The sequence below is a fragment of the Triturus cristatus genome, chromosome 1_2 (genome assembly GCF_964204655.1).
Source record: "Triturus cristatus chromosome 1_2, aTriCri1.1, whole genome shotgun sequence".
NCBI lineage: Eukaryota > Metazoa > Chordata > Amphibia > Caudata > Salamandridae > Triturus > Triturus cristatus.
The window spans coordinates 78,410,182-78,432,515 of record NC_140580.1 but is presented as its reverse complement, the minus strand read 5'-3'; the positions used below and the strand labels follow the sequence as shown (position 1 = coordinate 78,432,515).

Genomic DNA, 22,334 nt, shown 5'->3' with positions numbered 1-22,334 from the left:
TGGTGTGAGCCAGCCATGGTGGTGGGTGCTTCCTGCTGGGTGGTCTGTGCAGGGGGTGGGGTCACCTTGATGCAGCTGGGCTGACTTGCTCCTGGAGGTGGGGTGCGGAGGCTGTCTACGGGTCGTTCGAGGGTGTCGGAGCAGATGGCCAAGGGGTCCTCTTCATCATCACTGAGGAGATGTCTGGTCTGCTCTGCAGGAGGTGTACCTCTGCAATGTAAAGGGGAGATGACGGTTGACAGTGTGTTCCATGTATGTTGACGCATTATACATGTTTCCGGACAGACAGCATGACAAAGTACATTGTGACTGTTTCGGTGGCGCTGGCTATTTGATGGGAGACAGTGGACATTTCGACTACATCACGGATGTGAGGTTGTACTCGTACATCATATCACAGTTTCCTGCAATACCAGATGTGATTGGCCAGTTCCTATGCACAAGCGGCACCAGTTGTGTCCTCTGTCCTGTAGTGAAAGTGTTGCACTTTGTACCACATTGTCGTCAATGTTGATGTGCTGTGATTGCTATGTGTGTAGGCTGCATTGTGGAAGAGTCGCCCCTGCAGCTCTGATTTAGTGGCCCCTTATCCCTTTGAGGCGGTGTGCCTTTGACTTGTGTGCTTTTATGGTGCTGAGATGTTGGCGACTTGGGTCACTGTGCTCTTGGACAGTTTTTGTACTGTTGTGCATTGTTTATCTGCAGATGTGTTGTTGACGTCAGGGGTTGTATGTGCACGTGGATGTGTCAGAGTGTGACCTGTTCCTTTGAGGGTGTGATCCACACTGGGCCACCTCAGTGTCGTGTCGTGCACCATGTCATGTATTTTGACTGCAGCCATGTTGTCGGTCATACAGTGTCACTTGCATTATCAGTGTGGCTCACAGAGCCACTGCTTTGCTGGATTCAGCACATGTGCATGGGTAGGTTGTGGGATTGGTGATAGGGAGGGGGGACCCTTGGTGCACACAGTGGACAGGGGCCTACTTGGTGTTTCTATGTGTGCTGCAGTGTGCCAAGGGTATCAGGGACATGTTCCACAATCATCATGGGTGTGCAGTGTGCCTCTCATGATTGTACATGTGTGCCCATCTCCCTCCGTCCCCCCATTCACTGGTCGTTACTCACTCACCCTGTTGCTGTTGGGTCAGGTCATGTAGAGTTGTGTCCGGACCCCCAACTCCTGCCATCGTCTCCACACTGATGACTGTGCCACCATTTCCTCCAGCTCATCCAGCTCCTCCTGTGGCGCAGGACTCCCACCTCTGGTCGCCATTTCTGCCTTCCAGTTGGCAGCGAGTTTCTGTTTGGTTTGGCTTTTCACACCATGCCAGTGCCTCTTGACCTCCTCCATTGACCTCATCGACACTCCAACTGCATTCACGTTGTTTACGATGGACTGCCATATTTCCATTTGTGTGGCCAATGACGCAGTGGAGGTGACGAACAGTTGTTGGTAGTGTTCTATCACCTCCGTGACGATGATCATGTCTTCCTGTGAACTGTAGCCCGTCTTCCTCTTCCTCTTCTTGCCCTTCCCCAAACATGGGGTTCCTGGCTGGACCTCCATGGGGCTTGTGAGGCTCACGTTGTCCTCTGCACTCGGTCCGGGTGCATCCATGGTGCTACTCAGTTTGATTTGGTTTTGGTGTGTTTTTTTTGTTGATTTTATAGTGAATTTTCCAGCATGCCGCGTGGGAGTTGCAGGCCTGGCGCTGATTGTCACTGATTTTTGTATCGCGATTTGGGGCATCAAAACTTATTTCGCGTTTATGTTTCGCATTTTCTCGGTGTCACGTTCATTTTAACGTGGTCATTTGGTGCGTTATCCTGATACTATCGCATGGTGCCGCCGGGTTGGGAATACAACGTTAACACAGTGTTATTGTGTCATGATAGACTGTGATGTGTAAAGTTGCGTTAAGCTATTTTTGCAATGATTATCACAGGTTCTTGAGAATATCCCCCTAGGTTGTTACAAGGACTAGATCCATGTAATGTAAGACAATATACTAAGAAGCACAGACATTCTCTGGCTTCTCTTTCAAGAAAAGTGTGCAAAAGTACTTTTCATCACTTAAGAATGTTAGCAGTACACCACTCAGGAATGCAAAAGTTTGTAAGGAAAGTGCATTATGTGAAGACTCCTGCATTATGTTTAAGTGAACTGAACACAGCTCTTTTACACTGTTGTTTATCAGATGTAGAAAAAATGTGTGATGAAATTGAATTTCTTTTTTTTTGGTTCAGAACAGCAGTGTGTAGAAACTGAGAGCTTGACAACTGCAGATGTTGAAGAACATGGGAAAGAGATTAGCATAGATCAATTTGAAGAAGAAATTAGAAAGTTTAAGATAGTGTGTTATGAAAAACCGAAGTATGTTTGTATTTGTTGTCAACGTACTCATTATAAAAGTCAAACTAGGAATGTTAATTTGTATTTAAAAAGTGAAAAGGAGAACAATGATAGGTGGCAGCAATTTGGAGCTTACTTGTTGGTAGAAGATCGATGGCATGTCAACGTGGAACCAATGAGTATTGGTATCGTCGTCATGGTGAACTTAAGTATGAGTTAAGAAACTAAGGTACACCAACATGGTTTGTAACACTTAGCTGTGCGGAGTATGCATGGAAAGATTTACTTGAATTTTTACGAGAAGCAAATTCCAATATAAAAAATATTGAAATGAAGACACCTGAAGAACTGTGTTCATTTGATCCTGTAAATGTGTGCAGGTATTTTAATCATTGGTTTCAAGCTATGATGTCTTTTTTCTGCAATAAAGATAATTGTCCTCTTGGAGAAGTTATTGATTTTTTTGGGCAAAAAGAGTATCAAGCGAGAGGTGCTCCACATATACACAAGCTATTATGGAAAGAAATGTTCCAAAATTTGGAACGGATACTGATGAAACGGTATTGTCTTTCATCGAACAGTATGTTACCTGTGAGATTCCAAGAGAAGGAGGAGAAAAAAGTTCGAGACAACAAGTTCTACGTTTCCAAAGTCACCATTGTGGAAAGTACTGTCAACGAAAATACAAGTCTAAAGGAAAATTGTATACCAAGTGTCAGTTTGTATTCCCACGACCAGTAATTTCTAATAGAAGAGTAAATTATTTTATGGCTGCTTTAAGGCATACAATAACTCGGAAATCTCAGAATAATACGTACAACTTAAAAAGAACAGAACAGTCAAAGTATATTTATGACTACAATCCAGTTATTCTGCAAATATGGACATTCAATATGTTGCAGATAACTCAATTGCCGTTGCACGCTATGTTACATCATATATAACGAAATCAGAAAAGACAGAGATGAAAGAAATTTCACAAGAGAAGAGCCTTAGCAAACAATTGTACAGCTTTAGCTTGAAAATGCTTTTCAACAGAGAAATTGGATCCTATGAAGGTTTGGATCGCTTGTTCTCTTCCAGTTTATATTCAAAGTCACAAGGAATCATTTGGGTAAGTTTAGGTCTTGCCTGTACACGAATTAGAGTGTTGAAAACATTAGAAGAAATTGAATACTTAGCAGTGAATGAACCAGAAAGTATAGGAGTCCACACCTGGAAGAGCTATGTCTGTATGAAATACTTCAACATTACAGCTTTAAAAGAAATGTGACACAAAATTTAAACCAAGGAAAATAGGCAGTAATTGGATGTGACGGTTGTTTAGTAAAACATGCCAAAGGAAATCTCATTAACCACAGAAAACTCAGTTGCAAACCTCCAGATAGGAGAGAATTTTTCTATTTAGCACTTTTGCAACTGTTCAAGCCATGACGTAGTGAAACTGAATTACTTGGACATTTCGACTGCTATGAAGATTCTTTTAATGCATGTAAAGAAATCATTGCATGTACAATTTTCCCTACATATCTACAAATGTTAAATGATGAAATTGAACAACAGAAGACTGTTACAGCTGAAATAGCTAACAACAGTTCTCAAGATAGTCAAAGTTCTGGTCCAGCTAGTCAAGATCCAATGGGACAGCCAATAATCGAAACTGAAGCAGCAATAGCCATGTATGAAGTAGAAATTGCAATGCAACAAGCACAACAGGAGAATACTACATTGGAAAACTTAGAAGAACAACTAAATATATGTACAAGTAACAAAACAGATACAACATGGTTTGTTGCATTAAAAAAGGAATATATATGTTCATCATTTAAACCTATTCGTATGTACATCAGTGGTCAAGCTGGAAGAGGTAAAAGTTTTTTTAATTAAAGTTTTGACCAGTTATCTACAAAAACCTACAGATTCACATTTATCTTGTGTTGTAACAGCTCTGACTGGATTAGCAGCGCACAATATTAAAGGAATTACTTTACATAGATTACTTATGTTACCAGTTGAACATGATAATAAATTAGAATGTCAGAAGTTGTCTGGAGATGCTTCTGATGAAGTGTCAAGAGTGTTGAAGAAAATGAAACTTCTAATCATTGATGAGGTGAACATGGTCTCAAACTTAATGCTTGCCTTTGTACACTTGAGAATGCAACAGGTTTTAAAAACAGATTACGATGTTCTGTTTGGATAAAAACATGTAATTGTATTTGGAGATCTACTACAACTAACTCCTGTAAAGGGAGAACCCGTTTTTAACCTCTTCTATGCCCATGACGAGATAGTCTCGTCATGGAGCGCGGTTGCGCTGTGCTCATGACGAGACTATCTCGTCATGGACCCCGCCCGCTAGTACAATGCCCGGCACAGGAGGGGGAAAGGGCGGGGCACTGAAGGGGTTAAAACACTTGTGCATGAAGACACTGGGAAATGTTTGGGAAGTATTGGAAATGTGAATATGTGGTTACATTTTTAATATAAAGAAATTATAAAGAATATGCCACAAGCAACTGTTGAAGATTATGGAAATATTCTGAAAGATATAAGAATTGGTGTCCTAAAGAAACATGGTAAACAAGCTTTAGAAAGTCAGCTACTAAGGAACTTGTTTACAACTGAAAACACAGCAGCTTAAGTAATGTATAAGAAGATTGGAGAAAAGAAGTATATAGTTTGCCTAATGCCTACACTGCAAGAGTGTTCGCACATTTAATCAAGAGCTTCTGAAATTGGAAAAACAAGAAATAGTTCACTTTGAAGCTATTGATAAAATAGAGCATCAGGGAGTGTCCATTCTTCTTTCAGAGAAACTACAGACTAAATTGGACTCTTTGGAAAGGTCTGTATCTAAAACTGCTGGCTTAAAAAAAACTTTAGATGTATGTATAAACTGTCCGGTAATATTGCGGCATAATTTGAATGTAGAAGGAGGTTTAGTAAATGGAGCAATAGGGAAAGTTGTTGATTTTGTAAAATATCAGAACAGAGATTGAATAGAATTCTTGAAAATAAAATGTTATTAGATTACTGAGGTAAGACAGATTGGACATTGTGCTGCACGTTTTTGCTCGTAAAAGACCTGTATGTTCGCAGAAAACAGTTTCCTTTGTCTTTAGTATATGCAGTAACTATTCATAAATCTCAAGGTTTAAGTGTAGACAGTGCATTGCTAAATATTGGAAGTACTATGTTCAAAGAGGGAATGGCATTTGGTGCATTATCTCGCGTTAGAACATTGTCTGGTTTGTATTTGATTGATTTCGATGACAACAAGATAAGTGCTGATGTAAATTGTGTAAGAGAATATAATCGTTTAACAAGACATTATGCACCAAATTTAGGTGAATATCCCATTTAGGAAAAAGACGTTGTGTGTTCAAAACAAAAATATGTTAGAGAATCAAGTGCGGTTGAAAAGCATAAAAATATCGAAGACAAAGGAAAAGGTGTAAGAAACAAAAAATGGAAAGTGTTGATGACGTTGTGGGATACCAATTGGAAAGTAGTTTAGGTATCAACTGCTATGGTGATGTAATTGTGAATGTTGTATTTTACCTACAAGATCTCCTGAGAAATCAGGAAAAAAGATTATGTTCTCCACTTTATAATGTATTTCAACAATTGACACCTGACAGAAGTAAAATCTATTCTGCTTGTGATATTCTCCAACTCTTAGATAGATGTACTGGTTCTTGACCTTCAGTCTTAATATACAATAAGATGCACAAGAATTTCTGATGATTATGCTTGGAGTATTAGAAGGTGAAGGAATACAGATTGAAAACTTATTTGGACTAAATGCTATCAATCAATATCAATCAATATAAGCTTTATTTCGATAAAAAAATATCTTAAAAGCTATACAATACCAGGTAGACAATTACAATACTCCAAGATACGTTTTTTAGGAACAATGTAGATTAAAAAAAAAGAAATTAGTTAAAAGAGACATTTAAAAACACGGTCATTAAAAAGAATTAAAATTTGTATATACATTGTGCCTGTAGGGGGGAAAGTGCTTGTGCTAGAAAGCAAGCGCCACTTTGGCGCTTAAGTTGTTTAGGGATTAATACTCAGGTTTCTCACTCTAATGCTCCATGCCCATCTAAGAAATTTGGCTGTTACACAGGCATGGAGGTCCCTTGAGTCAGATCTTAAAATGCGTAGAGCTACTTGATGGCTACGGGTACCTAACTCCCTGCAAAGTGGTTTCAGCCAACGCCCCCTTGGTACTTTATAGGCAGGACAGGCAAACATAAAGTGTTAAATTGACTCTATTACAGCCGCACAGCTTGGGCAGGAGGGGGGAGTTTGGTAAGGTGGCTTCCACTGCACAGTAAATGCTATCATAAATGTGAACAGTGTTCATTAACGACACAGAACGAGTCATATACTTAACAATACCTGACTGCAAATTTGTAGCTTTTAAAGCAGCAAACCATGATATGAAATGTTCTCATTGTAATTCAGAGATGTTATCTAAATTACGCATAGAAAGGTATGGAAAATATCAGATTTTAATGCTACAACGTTGCAGAGCAAATGGAAGAAAACTGGAAATTTTTTATTGCCAGTCAAATATCTATTTCTGGAAGAACTTTTACAACAGTGGCCATTATTTTCCATGCTGGACCTACTACGACTTCTAGACACTATACTGTGGGGCAGATTTACAATAACTGGTGCATCCCTGCATATCAGCAGGGATGCGCCAGTTTTTTTTGCGTCACGGCAGACACCTCTTGCGCCGCATTTACAATACGGCGCACCATGGGGCAAGACAGATACGTGATGCCTCTGCTGCTATAAAGGTGACGCATTGCTGGAGTTGCGTCGCAAGCGTGACGCAGCTCCAGCAAGGCTCGGGGTGCCCCTATGTCTAACATGCTGCGTCAATCCTTATGCCTGCTTCAAGCAGGCGCAGGGTTTTGACACAGCATGGGCGTAAAAGTGATCTTGTAGATTTCACTCAGCCACTTTTAGGAGGCGTTCCTGCGCCGGAACGCCCACATGTGGCGCAGGGCTTTACAACGTGAAGCATCTCCCTAGATGCGTCACGTTGTAAATACCCCGCAGCATGGCGCTGGCTTTGTGCCGCCGCTGCGTCACAAAAGTGATGCAACGTCGGCACAAATGTGGCGTACAGGGCTTGTAAATCTGCCCCATGTGTATTTAAAGTGTAATAAAGGATGGACACATTGCACTGATGCACTGATGCACACTTGGAAATAAAACCCAGATTGCCTTACGAATTACCAAATTCATATTTGATATTTTTGAAGCCTTAGTTTTGAATACATATTTTGACCTATTGGGAAGTTGTAAACATGCTTTAACGAATTCATATTGGATATTTTACAAACCAAAGTTTTGAATACATTATTCGGCCTATTGGGAAAATGTGAACAGAAAGTAGAGAGCACAGGAAACAATTACTAATTATAACTTTTGTTGGGACTATTATTTGTGCAGATTGATAATGCATTTGTTCCGTATATTGAGGAAATATGAATTTTGTGATCAGTTATGTCCCCTATCGTAGACCCCAACGGCTCCATGTACATGCTTTAAGTATATGTATGTTCCCTCCTGCTCCAGTTCTGAAGACGCAAATATATGTGCGTCCACCGTCAACATGTCCTCTTTCAGATCCGCCATGAATGGGTCAGATATTCCATTCCTAAGTATGAAAGGCCACCGACTTTATATGGTTCACTTTCCACATTTCACAGATTCAGGCGAGTAGGCCCGAATTCTGTCATCAAGCCTTTTCCTGCCTTCTGCCTCTGAAAGCTCCAGTCTGAGCCTGCATCTGTGACCATGAACTTTGTCTTACTCCCTGCGCGGCTAACGGTGCCTGATCCAGCCTGTCGCCTGCCAAAAACTGTATTTCACCTTCGAGATTATCTCCTTCGTTCCTCATCCGATGCATTCCTGTCTAGTAGTTTAGGTAAACATTCCTCCAGCTATCGTGCAAAGGGGCCAGGCCTCGCTGTCCTCATGCAAGTAATTCATAGCCCCGTTACCATGGAATATTCCTACCCCCTCGCATCTAGTGTAGACACTTAGACGCTTGTACACGCACTAACAGTCAGTATAGTCAGTATAGAATAAGATTCTATACTAAGAGACCTTTCCTTTTGGATAACACAGTTCTTTAAACATAGGATATTAGATATGATTTGGGATTAGGTTGACATAACCCCAGACTTCTGTCTCCACATGTAGAGCTAAATGTCAAGTCCCCTTCACCCTCTAGTTGCACGTCAATCACACGTCATGCGGCTGCGTGCGCATCTCTGCCAAACATTTCTGCTGACATTGCAGGATTCTTTTATGGATCCACCCATTTGTGACATCATGTTTAATGACGTTTCTTGAATTACGCCCTCTATTAGCTACGTATGCACCTTTTATCAGCTGTTACGCCTCTTGCATCTGTTTTACTGTAATGTATTTTCTATAAAACTGCCTATCTGTCAATAATATATGCTCCCTTCCTTCCTGAACTTTCGTGGTGATGGAATAGAAGGCCCACAATTCAAATTGTCTTCCTTTTTATAGGAATAAAGCATTTTAAACCCTCTAATACCACGGATTCTGCCTCTTATATTTACTGAGTTATTCTTGATAGACTTTACCGCATAAAAAATAGTACCGGTAACGAAATATTTACCACATAAATTGGCGCCCGAACAGGGACACTTTCTCATCTCACGCGCCGGAGGTGCGTTGCAGGCCCGGTCTCCTGCCACAGCTGAACGGACAAAAAACGCGTACCTGCAGGATTTCCTGTATCTCCCTCCGGCCAAGCGGGGACGACTGAGGCTGCGATCAACACCCAGACGAGGCGGTGAGAAGTGCGAAGTATCCCGACCAGAGCCTAGCTGAGAGAGCAAGATCCGAGGTATACAGAGTCCCACCGAGTTCCGAAGTTCCGAGTCCAGTCGAGTCGAGTCCAGTCCGGTCCAGTTTCAGTTCCGTTCCGAGGCCTTCCGTTCCGAGCTACCCGGTGAGTACCATTACCGGGGAGGCATTTTACGTGCACATAGTCTGTGCCGGTCAAGACGGGTTTGGGTACACAAATCCGGTCTGCACTGTTTCAGCAGTGTATCTGTACTGTTTAGCAGTATATATAGTAATATAGTATGTCTTGCATATAAATAAGTATTATCTAGTGTCAGTATTATGCCAGTAACTAGTTTTCTATTAGTTATCATTGTTCGTTAAAACTGTTAAATGTTAAAATGTTTTAATACGTTCTATATATTGTGGTGTGAATGACTGTTCATTATTGTGTTCATCGTATAAAGTGTGTTCTAGAAACAAGGTCTAAAAATGCCGCTCTTTTCGAAACTAAGACAGATCAGAACTAGAAAAGGTGTACTCGAAGAAGCTGTTCCCATTCCACCTAGGGACACTCCAGGATACTTTATGTATCATAAGCATGGTCTAGATGCCGTATTATTTCTTGATTTATGGGTGGATTACACCAAAGAATTACCAGAGAGTCAGAGATGGCCCGCAGCAGGGACCTGGGATGCAGATTGCATCATGAGAGTAGAAGAAGAATTATGGAAAAAGAAAGCCAGACAGTCACAGAAAGATGCCATTGAATTATGGCGTAAAGAATCGTATAGACGTACAGAAAAAGCACTCAGACAGGAAGATAAGGGTAAGGAGAAGTCAAATAAAGTCCGAGAAAATCTATTACTTGAGGAAGGTACCCGAGTAAAATCAGAACAAGTAGATAGACAAAGAAACGCCCTTATGAATGGTATGTATCCACTTCTGGCTGAAGGGTTACCTAAGGCTACTCCGGAAATACCAAAAGACTTGCCACCTCCATTGTTTCCGATAAAAACACATCCCAAATCACATCCCAAAACAGCAAAGGACGTTTTTCTTTCCTCCTATTTAGATGACGCAGCTCCCGAGTATGCTAATGCCATACCACCCACATCGCTTGCCGATGGTGTTCAACACCAAGAGCATACGTCTGTATCCCCGCAACTACAAACTCCTACACAAGTTCCAACAGGTCCGTCCGTTTCTACAGTTTTTCCCGCATCTACAATCTCTATCCTACGCCCAACGAATCCTTTCGTGCCTAGCACCTCAGATGGTGCTACCGGAGGTACGACAGATATGTTTGCCACACCGCCGAGAAATAAACTGACCCTTAGAGAATTAGCACTCCAACGTACGCCCAAACTAGCAACTCCCGACATGCTTAAGGAACTTCTAGTAGATTGTAGATATGATCCTGTGCCCGGTAAACGGGATGAAATGCTGCTGTCATCATTACGTATTCGACGAGCTGCAATATATTTAACGAAGCTACCAGGAATGGCTACACATTTAGAAAATATATATCACTTTGTCCAGTCAGGGCGAGGTCCTGAAAGTATTAGCAGAGCCATGGAGTACCAGAAAGCGGAGGTACAAGGACAACTGTTACGTTTCCTCATAAACTGTGTAATCAGAAATCAAGACCGGCCTGGGGTAAATCCGGAAGAAATGCAAAAACTTGTCACTTGGGGCCAGAATATATCAGAAGGGAGACATGATAAACAGTTATGTATAGTCGCTATGTACCGAAAGATCCGCAAAGAAGTAGAACGAATACACGAAGAAAGATTAGAGGTAGACGCCGCTGACCTAAACAGAGAAGAGGAGGAGCAAGAGTCAGAGCAAGTAGAAACGATAGCTTATGTAGGTAGAGGAAGACCCCATAATAATACCAGAGGTTTTAATGATCCGGTACGTCCAATACGTCCAGAATATAATAGACATTTTTCAAACCCTATGCTAAATACAAAATCCCCCGAACACTTATTCCAAGCCGCTGATAAATTACTCCGAGATCGAAGGGGGTACCACATGCTCGATTCCATGGACGAACAAGAATTAGCCAGGTCAGCAGTAAAATGGGCTGACAGTCCCGGCGAATACAATGATGATGTACTTGCACACACGTTTCTGAATCTAGACCCATATGAACAGCGTTTAGCTAGTATATACATGATTCAACACCTCCTTATATTATATAAAAGCCAACACTCCGATCCAGGACCCTTACCTGACATATTGACAGAACTACTCACGAATATATGGAGAGGGTCAGGTACTGATTTGATTAAAGAAATACTAGAATCCCGAAACCAATATTTAAATTTCGTATGCCCGGAACACGTTCCAGTTCCCATAATGGGAAGAAAAATGTATCACATAGATAGACAGAACCCGTTACGCGAAGTGCACCCAATTAGAGGTGCCGGTGATAATTTTACACGCGTATTTGTGTACACACCTATAACTAAATTAGAATTATTAGAAATGAAGAAAGTAGTACCCAGCCATGACAAGGACCCAGCAGGTTTCCACCGTGAGATTAAAGACATGTTACTCATGGGAGAGTATACCTACCCCGACATTATGAAAATATTAAAAGTCCTAATACCCGCCGGTGTTTATGAAAAACTCAAAGAAAAAGAATGGGAGGTGGGAGACCAAAAGATAGATTGGACAGCATTAGAAAACGAAGAAAAGGCCCGAGCTGCAGGAGCAGGGCTTGGGGAAAAGACTACAGCACTAGCAGGATTACTAATACAGGTATTGCCACGTTTATTAACTACGAAAAAGGAAGACTGGGGTGCAATCTCAGCCTGTAAACAGAAACCAGATGAAGACACTAGTGATTTCTATTCCCGATTTGAAAAATGTTTGGGTATAAATAGTGGCATAAAAGCCAGTAGTGAATCATACCCACATCTGTTTGTGACAAAATTAGTTGAAAATTCTCTGCTACAAGTCAAGAATAGAGTATTGAAATTCGAAAGTACCTGGCAAGGTAATACCCCATCACAGATGCTACAGATGTTACAATATCACCACAATAGGATTAGAGAAGAACAAGAACACGAACAAAGACGTATGAAAGATACAAAAATGAAAATGCTTGTTGCACAGTCAGTTCCAGCCGATAGTCATCAAAAGGGTGATTCCGCAGGTCCTACGAAAGGGACATGCAACTATTATAAACAACCAGGTCATTATATACACGATTGTCCAGTCCTGAAACATAATATTGCTACAGGTAGAACACATGAGAGACCACGTCCACCTAGACAGGATCAGAACCAACAACAAATCCCTCAGCATGCACAACCTAGGTTAGCTCCGCAACAACTAGCTCCGCAACAGGGAGCTCCACAACAGATCGTAGCACCACCACAAGCGCAGCCTATTGCTGCAACACAAGCAACGACACAACAGATGTATCAGTATGCACAAGCAGATTATCCCGATTATCAGCGATACTCATGAGATAGCCTAGAGAGGGAAGTTGGCTTACCCCTTATTGAGGTTCCTGTAGACCAAGAGGGACCTTATGTACATAGTGAACTATTAGGGGAAGACAGAAAGTTTTTACTTGATACAGGGGCAAGCAGAACAACTATAAGACGCAGTGAAGTTCCAGGGGCACCCCTCTCAGGCTCACAGAATATTTCCCTTGGATTCTCAGGAAAACCTATAATTAATGACGTAACACAACCTCTTCCACTGACAGTCGGTCCATTGACATGTACGACAGATTTATTGCTTACTAAATCATGTCCAGAAAACTTGTTAGGCATAAAAACATTGAAAGCTCTAGGAGCTATAATATGTTGTTCTCCGGAAGGAGTACGACTATTTCTACGTGACTTTAAAGGTCACTACGTATCCAGAGACATGGATCACCGACTGCAGAATTTACCTACACATTTATGGGCACAAGGACCCACTGATGTTGGTTGCATGAACATTACACCATATCGAGTTACACTGAAAACAGGAATAGTACTACCACGAATGCGACAATACAAGTTACCATCAGATGCTGTAGTGGCTTTGCTGCAAATCATTGACGAGCTCATTGCACAAGGAGTGGTTGTCGAAACTGACTCCAATGTATGTAATTCTCCGATAATTCCGATTCTTAAAAGAACGGATCCAAAAGCTCCACCAGTATATCGATTAGTTATTGATCTGCGCGAATTAAATAAATGTATTGTGCCACAATACCCCGTGGTCCCAGATATCTCCTCATTACTAACAGCTATTGACTCAGAAGCGACGTTCTTTACTGTAATTGATCTCAAGAATGCTTTCTTTAGTGTTCCAATCGATCCGGAAAGTCAATATTTGTTCGGTTTTAGTTTAAATGGACGAAGTTTTAAATTCACACGCGCCCCTCAAGGATTTACAGAAAGCCCCAGCATCTATAGCCAAGCACTGAAACGAGAACTTGACAGTATCCACATGCCAGTTAACACTGCCTTGCTTCAATATGTCGATGATCTGCTGATCACCGCCCGAAGCGAACATGAATGTGAAACAGCGTCACTGACGGTTTTAAAATTTCTGGCTGACAAGGGGCACAAGGTGTCCCCTTCTAAGCTGCAATTCTGTGTCCAGTGAGTTGTTTACCTTGGGCACTCGCTGTCCAAGGAGGGAAGGCAGCTTACATCCGACCGCATACAGTTAATCGCTAACATGCCACCACCCAAGACACAAAAGGAGGTACGGGCTTTTATAGGCCTCACTTCATACTGTAGGCAGTGGATCCCTCAATATGCATTTCTAGCAAAACCACTCATCCAGTTGACAACACAGGAGGCAGCCACATCGACTGTCTTCCCTTGGACTCAAGAACATACACACGCCTTTGAAAGCTTAAAGAAAGCTTTATGCCAAGCACCTGTTTTAGCAACACCATGTTACAGTAAACAGTTTACACTCTTCGTTACAGAACGCGAAGGTACTGCTTTGTCAGTACTCACTCAGGAACAAGCAGGATCACACAAACCATGTGCTTATTTCTCTAGTACATTAGATCCCGTAGCTCAGGCTCTTCCTGCGTGCCTGAAATCGGTGGCAGCAACAGCTTTAGCAATCAGACAAAGCGATGCCATAGTGTTAGGACATCAATTGACAGTACAAGTACCACACGCAGTAGAGGTTCTTTTGAACCGCACACAAACACAACACTTGACTATAGCGAGACTCACTGGTTACGAACTGACATTGTTTCAGCCACACATAGAAATCAGACGCTGCAATACGTTAAATCCTGCCACACTGTTACCAGTGGGCGGAACAGATCCATTGGCACATGATTGTGTCGAAATTATTACTATCACGACGAAACCCAGACAAGACTTGACAGATATCCCTTTGTCAGATCCAGACTTGACATTGTATGTAGATGGGTCATGTATGAGAACAAGTACAGGAGAGTTAGTGGCTGCTTACGCAGTCACAACAGACACTGAAGTCATTGAAACAAATCGTATTAACACTTTGTCAGCTCAAGCAGCAGAGCTCATCGCTCTGACACAAGCCTGTATTCAAGCCAGAAATAAGAAAGTCAATATATACACAGATTCACGTTATGCATTCGGAGTCGTCCATGACTTCGGCGTACTGTGGCGAGAGAGAGGTTATTTAACTTCTCACGGTGCCCACATCCAGCACGGACCCCTTATTCAAGCCCTATTAGATGCGATTCATCTACCTATTGCAATATCGATTATGAAATGCAAAGCCCATACAAAACTTACCGATATCATTTCTCAGGGTAATGACCTAGCTGACAGAACAGCTAAACAGACTGCTCAGAATCAGACTCACACAACTGACATGACAAAGACAATAGTTCCGACGTCAACACATTGCATGACAGTTAAGGATCCCACCCTTGATGTAATTGACATACAGACACATGCTACACCAGAAGAAATAAAGAAATGGACTGAATTAGGAGGGATCCAAACAGATCAGGGATGGATGACGAAGGAAAAATCTATATGGTTTCTTCCCGACTCTATGGTCCAAGTTATCATTAACACAATACATAGTCCAGCACACCTAGGAGAGAAAGCTATGCTAGACAGCATTCAACACATTTGGTTCAACAAGCACTTACGAGCAGCAGCTAAACAAAAAGTTCGTACCTGTATGATATGTTGTCAGTTTAATCCAGGTAAAAGCATCCCCGTAGAGCAGGGTGGATTTCAAACTCCCGATCATGCTTTTGAAGTCCTCCAGATGGATTATATCCAGATGGAACGATGTCGAGGATTCAAATATGTTCTCGTAGTTGTCTGTGCTCTTTCCCGTTGGACAGAAGCATACCCGGTTTCAGATTACACTGCCCCGACTACTGCCAAACAGTTAGTTCGAGAATTCTTCCCACGGTACGGTTTACCACGTGTTGTCTACTCAGATAACGGCCAGCCGTTCTCATCCGAACTAATGAAACACGTTTCCCTTTTGTTAGGGTACCAATGGAAATTCCACTGTGTCCGACATCCCGAGGCAGCAGGTCTCGTAGAACGCCATAATCAAACTTTGAAAATTAGATTGTCCAAAATATGTAGAGAAAAAGGAGTCAATTGGATAGTAGCCTTACCAGTTGCGCTCTTTTACATGAGAATGGTAGCACATTCTCGAACAGGGCTATCCCCGTATGAGGTGATCTTCGGTAGACCACCAAATATGTGGGGGACGCCTATACCCCGTAAAATCACTGACGTTGACTGTAATATGCTGACAGATTACCTGGCTTCCTTGATGTCTGCACTACAATCTTGTCGTTCACAGGTATCCGCAGCTTTTCCCGATAATACTGAGGTGAAGCCCCATGACGTGGTTCCTGGTGACCTGGTACTGGTCAGGAACTTTGATCGGAAGACCCAACTGGATCCTAGGTGGAAGTCACCGAAGTTGGTTCTACTCACCACAAGGACAGCCGTGAAAATCGAGGGAAGGAAAGGGTGGTTGCACTCGAGTCATATCAAGAAATTTTATGGACTACCACCCAGTGTAGATACACAACCCTGTATTCCCTCACAGACAGACTCAAAGCTCCCCTTGGTTGAGCAATCGAACTCAGAAATTTATAAACTAAAATTGAGGTCTAGTAGGTCAGACAATTTGATTGTTTAAGTCCTCTCCAAGGTGAATCGGTTGAATTTGTCTCTGACATGTATCCTCTAGACCGGAATAGAGAAAGAAATCAGCGAATGCAGCTGAAAAAACATGCGTATTGTAAATCACTTCGTAGTCACTGTACAGTAACATTATTAATTTTGTTTTTTCTAAGTCTTCTGATCATTATTGTTAGCATACTATTGCACATGTATTACCCTATTCTTAAACATGCTTACAATATAACTGCAGAACATTCTTTTAGTGAATTTCCTCCGCATGAGTTGTCCTATAGATTTGCGCTGCGCAACAACACATTCATTAGTATGTTACATCATTCCCATCAAACCAGCAATGCCACAAATTGTTGGATATGTGGCCGACTCCCTCCCTATCAGAACTATAAGGGAGTTTTGCCCCTCTTTCCCTATCCGTTCACACACAATGGCTCCTGTGGAGCATGGTTTAGTTTGATTAATACCCTAGATTCAAATTCCGCAGTTTATCAAGACAACTGGGTATGGGGAAACCTGAACCTAGTTTTGCTTAAAGTCTGCTACCCTAACAAGGAGGGACTCCCCAAAAGAACAGGAACTGATCTAGAAAATGAAGTATATGGATTAGGTAACTTTACACTTAACCTCATGATCCTGAACGTTGAATCTGAAGCTACACCAATCTTGCCCGCCATGTCAGTATTCCCAGTAAAAGGGGAATTATGTATACAAAAGAATGGTTCCATACACATGGGCCACAGTAAATGCACCACTGTAATAAAATTCAGTGATCAAGGCAAGTCTACATTTAGAGCTTCCCATCATTCCTACTTCATATGTGGCCAGACCGCATATATATGTCTACCTTTAGATTGGGATGGTACCTGTTACATAGCATTCCTTCTGCCACCTGTTTTCCTAGCTCCTCCTGATTATCATAGAAATACCCATTTAGTACACAATAGACAACAGAGAGATCTCCCAATTGTCGATTACACTGAAACAGCATGGGAAAAATACACAGATTTCAATAAAGGATTCTTTCCCTATATAGGTACAGTCACTAATAGTAAGCTGATACGTAGATTAACCAGAACTCTTGAAGCAGTAGTGAACGAAACTATTTCCGCCTTAGGCAATTTAACAGAAGAGCAGTCTGCTATGCGGATTGTTGTGCTTCAAAACCGTCTTGTCCTTGACGTCATCCTGGCCGATAGGGGCGGAGCTTGTAGGGTCATCGGATCAAGTTGTTGCATTTTCATACCAGAAAATTCGCCGTCAGTATATAAGGCCATAACTCGCCTTCATAAGATTGTAAGCCAGATACACCAGAGTCCAGGCACCTGGACTTGGTCCGGTTGGTTCTGGGGCGTGTTGTCAGCCTGGGGATGGAGAATATTATCCTTCCTAGGTATTGGCTTTCTCATACTATTCAGTTGCTGCTTATGTCTACAATGTGGGCCAGCGATTTGTGGTCTGTGTGCCACCTCGTGTATCCCACATCCAAGTTTTCGTTCGAGATCCCGGAAGAAGAAAGAAGAACAAATGATGCTATATGAACAGATCGATGGATTGATGAAGATCGATATCTCCTGAGGGTCCGAAGGGGACAAGGAGGGAATGAGGAAATATGAATTTTGTGATCAGTTATGTCCCCTATCGTAGACCCCAACGGCTCCATGTACATGCTTTAAGTATATGTATGTTCCCTCCTGCTCCAGTTCTGAAGACGCAAATATATGTGCGTCCACCGTCAACATGTCCTCTTTCAGATCCGCCATGAATGGGTCAGATATTCCATTCCTAAGTATGAAAGGCCACCGACTTTATATGGTTCACTTTCCACATTTCACAGATTCAGGCGAGTAGGCCCGAATTCTGTCATCAAGCCTTTTCCTGCCTTCTGCCTCTGAAAGCTCCAGTCTGAGCCTGCATCTGTGACCATGAACTTTGTCTTACTCCCTGCGCGGCTAACGGTGCCTGATCCAGCCTGTCGCCTGCCAAAAACTGTATTTCACCTTCGAGATTATCTCCTTCGTTCCTCATCCGATGCATTCCTGTCTAGTAGTTTAGGTAAACATTCCTCCAGCTATCGTGCAAAGGGGCCAGGCCTCGCTGTCCTCATGCAAGTAATTCATAGCCCCGTTACCATGGAATATTCCTACCCCCTCGCATCTAGTGTAGACACTTAGACGCTTGTACACGCACTAACAGTCAGTATAGTCAGTATAGAATAAGATTCTATACTAAGAGACCTTTCCTTTTGGATAACACAGTTCTTTAAACATAGGATATTAGATATGATTTGGGATTAGGTTGACATAACCCCAGACTTCTGTCTCCACATGTAGAGCTAAATGTCAAGTCCCCTTCACCCTCTAGTTGCACGTCAATCACACGTCATGCGGCTGCGTGCGCATCTCTGCCAAACATTTCTGCTGACATTGCAGGATTCTTTTATGGATCCACCCATTTGTGACATCATGTTTAATGACGTTTCTTGAATTACGCCCTCTATTAGCTACGTATGCACCTTTTATCAGCTGTTACGCCTCTTGCATCTGTTTTACTGTAATGTATTTTCTATAAAACTGCCTATCTGTCAATAATATATGCTCCCTTCCTTCCTGAACTTTCGTGGTGATGGAATAGAAGGCCCACAATTCGAATTGTCTTCCTTTTTATAGGAATAAAGCATTTTAAACCCTCTAATACCACGGATTCTGCCTCTTATATTTACTGAGTTATTCTTGATAGACTTTACCGCATAAAAAATAGTACCGGTAACGAAATATTTACCACAATATTGTAGGAGATGTAAATTTGTGTACATTTTGAAAATGTTGTTGAGTTAAATAAAAGACATCCTGTAGAAGAAGGATGTAATTAATTTTTTTAAGGAGGAACACATAGGTACAGAAGTTGAAAATAATGTTTTACACTCATTATTTTTTTTTTACAATCTAGTTGATTGTTTTTTTTCCCCACTGTTTCATGATGATACTACATTGACATCACTGTATATAGTGCAGTTAAGTGGAATCTGGGAACAGCAAAAAAGGGAAAATAAAATGTAATGTATGTTTTAAAGTATGGTGTAGTGTTTAAAAAGTAACAGTGTAATTTGTGAAATACATTACATTACATAATAGTTTTCCGGTTTATTTTATTGTATGTAGTGGTAAACTTTGAAAAGATTTTTAATGATAAAAATAGCACAATAGTACTTTGATATTTACGCAAAAACATAGGTTTCAGGGATGTTATAGTTAGAAATTAGCATTTAAAAAACCTTAGCAATTCACTGAAAAAAACATAGGTTTCAGAGATGTAACAGTTAGTTGGAAGTTTCACTCATACAAAACCAGAGAAATTCCGCTGTTATAGTTAGTTGAGCTAACTATAACTCACGCCCCCGGAATGCACTGCTGATGACGTCACATATTACATCATTCATGACATGGTCAGTGACATCACTGATGACATCACTGATGACATCTCAAATGACATCACTGATGACATCACTGATGACATCATCCAGTGACTGTGTTTCTGTAAATATGTTTTATATATACTGCAGAGTAGAATCTAAATACCGAAAATGAAGCACTGCATTCCTCGGTTAATATGCAGCTGGAGGGATTCCTGCTATGCTTCCTTGGCTCTATTATGTAGGGCACCTGAGGGTGCCCGGAGTTAACCAATCTGTCCATGTGTTTCCGTGGCCGTAGAGGTAGGACGTACCTGAGTCTATGATTCCCCACCTTTCTTGTGGCAGCAGTGCTTGGAAATACCTGAACTCTTGATGCCTAGGCATTCCTGGGACAGCAGCACCAGCACTTTCCTAAACTAAGTCTCCTCATAGTCGCAGTTATTCCACTTACCTGAGCTTATGACACTTATATCTTCCACACTGCATTACTCATAGGACATGCCTAAGCATTTGAAGGAATACTGAGAAAGGTTTTGAAGCTCTTCATGATCTCATGACAATGTTTTTTTCTAACTACATGTTCACAAAGTTGTTGAAGTATGGGGTTTTTTTTAAACATGAAAAGCCAACTAACAATAGTCTGAAAATCAGCAAAAAATAAAGTAAGTGGGAGAATTTCCTAATAGAATGTTTTTGTTAGAAATATCTGCCACAAAACATTTTTTGCAACAAAATTGTATTCTTCCACAAACGTAAATGCTAACAGAAGGTACATTTCATAACTTTCACAACAAAATTACCTTTAATTTAAAGCCCACCAATTTCTTACCATCTGACAGCATATGGCAATGATATGCATTTGGGTTTTTATCTGCAGTAATCATAGAACATACCTGAACATATAACTTGGACTTTGTTTAATTGGCCACAGGTAGTTTGTTTCGCTGCACTTTGCCGACATTCCCATATGGAGGCCTCGGTCCCCTTGCAGGACAATCCAGCCAGGAGGGCCGTCGAAGGCGGTGCATCACTAAGAAATGTAGCATCCGGCATATTGGCATTCCCACAGCCTAGTTGTCTGCAAACGACATCAGCATTTGGCTTTGTCCATCCTTCATGGCAGGCTGTCTTCCAGGCTCCTTCAGTGTTGACCTCCACACGACCTTCACACGGGCCACTTCCACCTGCCATACGGATCTTCGGAAAAGCCGCTAGCCAAACAGACAAGAAAACGTGTTGCAGGTTAGGAAACTAAAGAGTAAGAAAGCGCATGCTACAAGAAGAACGTCTAAGGCCTTTAACTGGTTGATTGCCAACTTCCCGGGGTGATGTTGGCAATAAATAAAAACATTGTTTGAAGAAATTTGGTCTAAATGAAGCTACTTAAAATGGCCATGGCTTTGGAATGGTTGAAGCAGCTAAGAAGCAAGAGGTAAATTCCGTGTAACATCTGGTGACGGTCACTGCCAAAAGGTGGCTTTGTTCTTGCCACCCACGCTTGTACTACATTTGCTGCAAGCAGGCAAGCAGCATGTAGAGATATAAAGGTATCATTCCTAAACTAACGTTTGCAGCACTTTTTTCCTGAATGATCTAAGATCTAGACTTATTTCCAAGGAAGGAAACCAATAAATTAATGCAAATATCTCTATACCTCCTCCATTCATTTATCTCTCTGTGGACACATCACCACATGTATATCAGTCAATCCACCTGTTGGTCTATTTGTTTCTCCATCCAATAGTCTATACACCAACATATGTGTCTGCTGATCCGTCTACCTATCCATATACACCGCCACCAGTCCGCCCATCCATCCATCCAACCATCCGTCCAATCAATGCATGCATCCATGCAGCCACCCATCTCTAAAACATGATGATACGTGGCAAAACCCATACAACTGATCTACTTCTAGAAGGGTCATTTTTTTACAATTTAGACGATAATCCCAGTAGCAAGCTGACATTATTTTTTTTCATTAACACAGCCTCAGCTTTCCTGCAGAGAGCTCGAGAGATTGCTGTAATGAGAATAATAGAAAATCGTTATCTGTATATGTCCCTTAAACCTGGAGAGTTTTCTCGCTGGTGTTTTGTGTCGGTCTCGAGCACTGTGTAAGAAAGCTGAGGAAAGCTGCAGAAAGTTTGCTTGAACACCTCAGCCATCACAAGATATTATTTTCCAAATAACCTTCCTTAAAAAATTCTCCTGCACCATTTCACATGTGCGTGCTCTTATGAACACCAGCTGCACAGAGCGAGATGGTACTCTTTTTCACTTTTACATAGTGCAGGACGTTGCTGCAGTTGTAGAAGGGACAAGAGTAGCAAGGCAGGCAATGGAGTGCCAGGACTCATTAGCAGTTCGAGGCTTTTTGGGAGAGCAGGTAGACAGATTATTGAGAGCAAAACTCCCTCCCAAATTCATGGAGTCCATTCATCACTGTGGAGACACAGTGCATTTTAAGCCTCTTCTGAGCCTCACCCTTTTCCTATCCTATTACAGTAGGAGGTGAGATCAGTGGGATTTGCTAATCTGACCCGCACACAAGATGGGAAAG

At 41.7% G+C, this 22,334-nt stretch overlaps 1 protein-coding gene across 7 annotated transcripts in view; it reads right to left on the bottom strand.

Annotated features, from left to right (window-relative positions):
• Positions 1-22,334, bottom strand: part of LOC146866836 (scavenger receptor cysteine-rich domain-containing protein DMBT1-like) — a 434,615-nt gene that overhangs the window by 142,054 nt on the left and 270,227 nt on the right. For all 7 annotated transcript variants that reach the window (XM_085601880.1, XM_085601907.1, XM_085601925.1 and 4 more), the window contains one exon: positions 20,665-20,982. In XM_085601880.1, the coding sequence (XP_085458006.1) occupies positions 20,665-20,982 (318 nt within the window). The remainder of the gene's footprint in view (positions 1-20,664; positions 20,983-22,334) is intronic.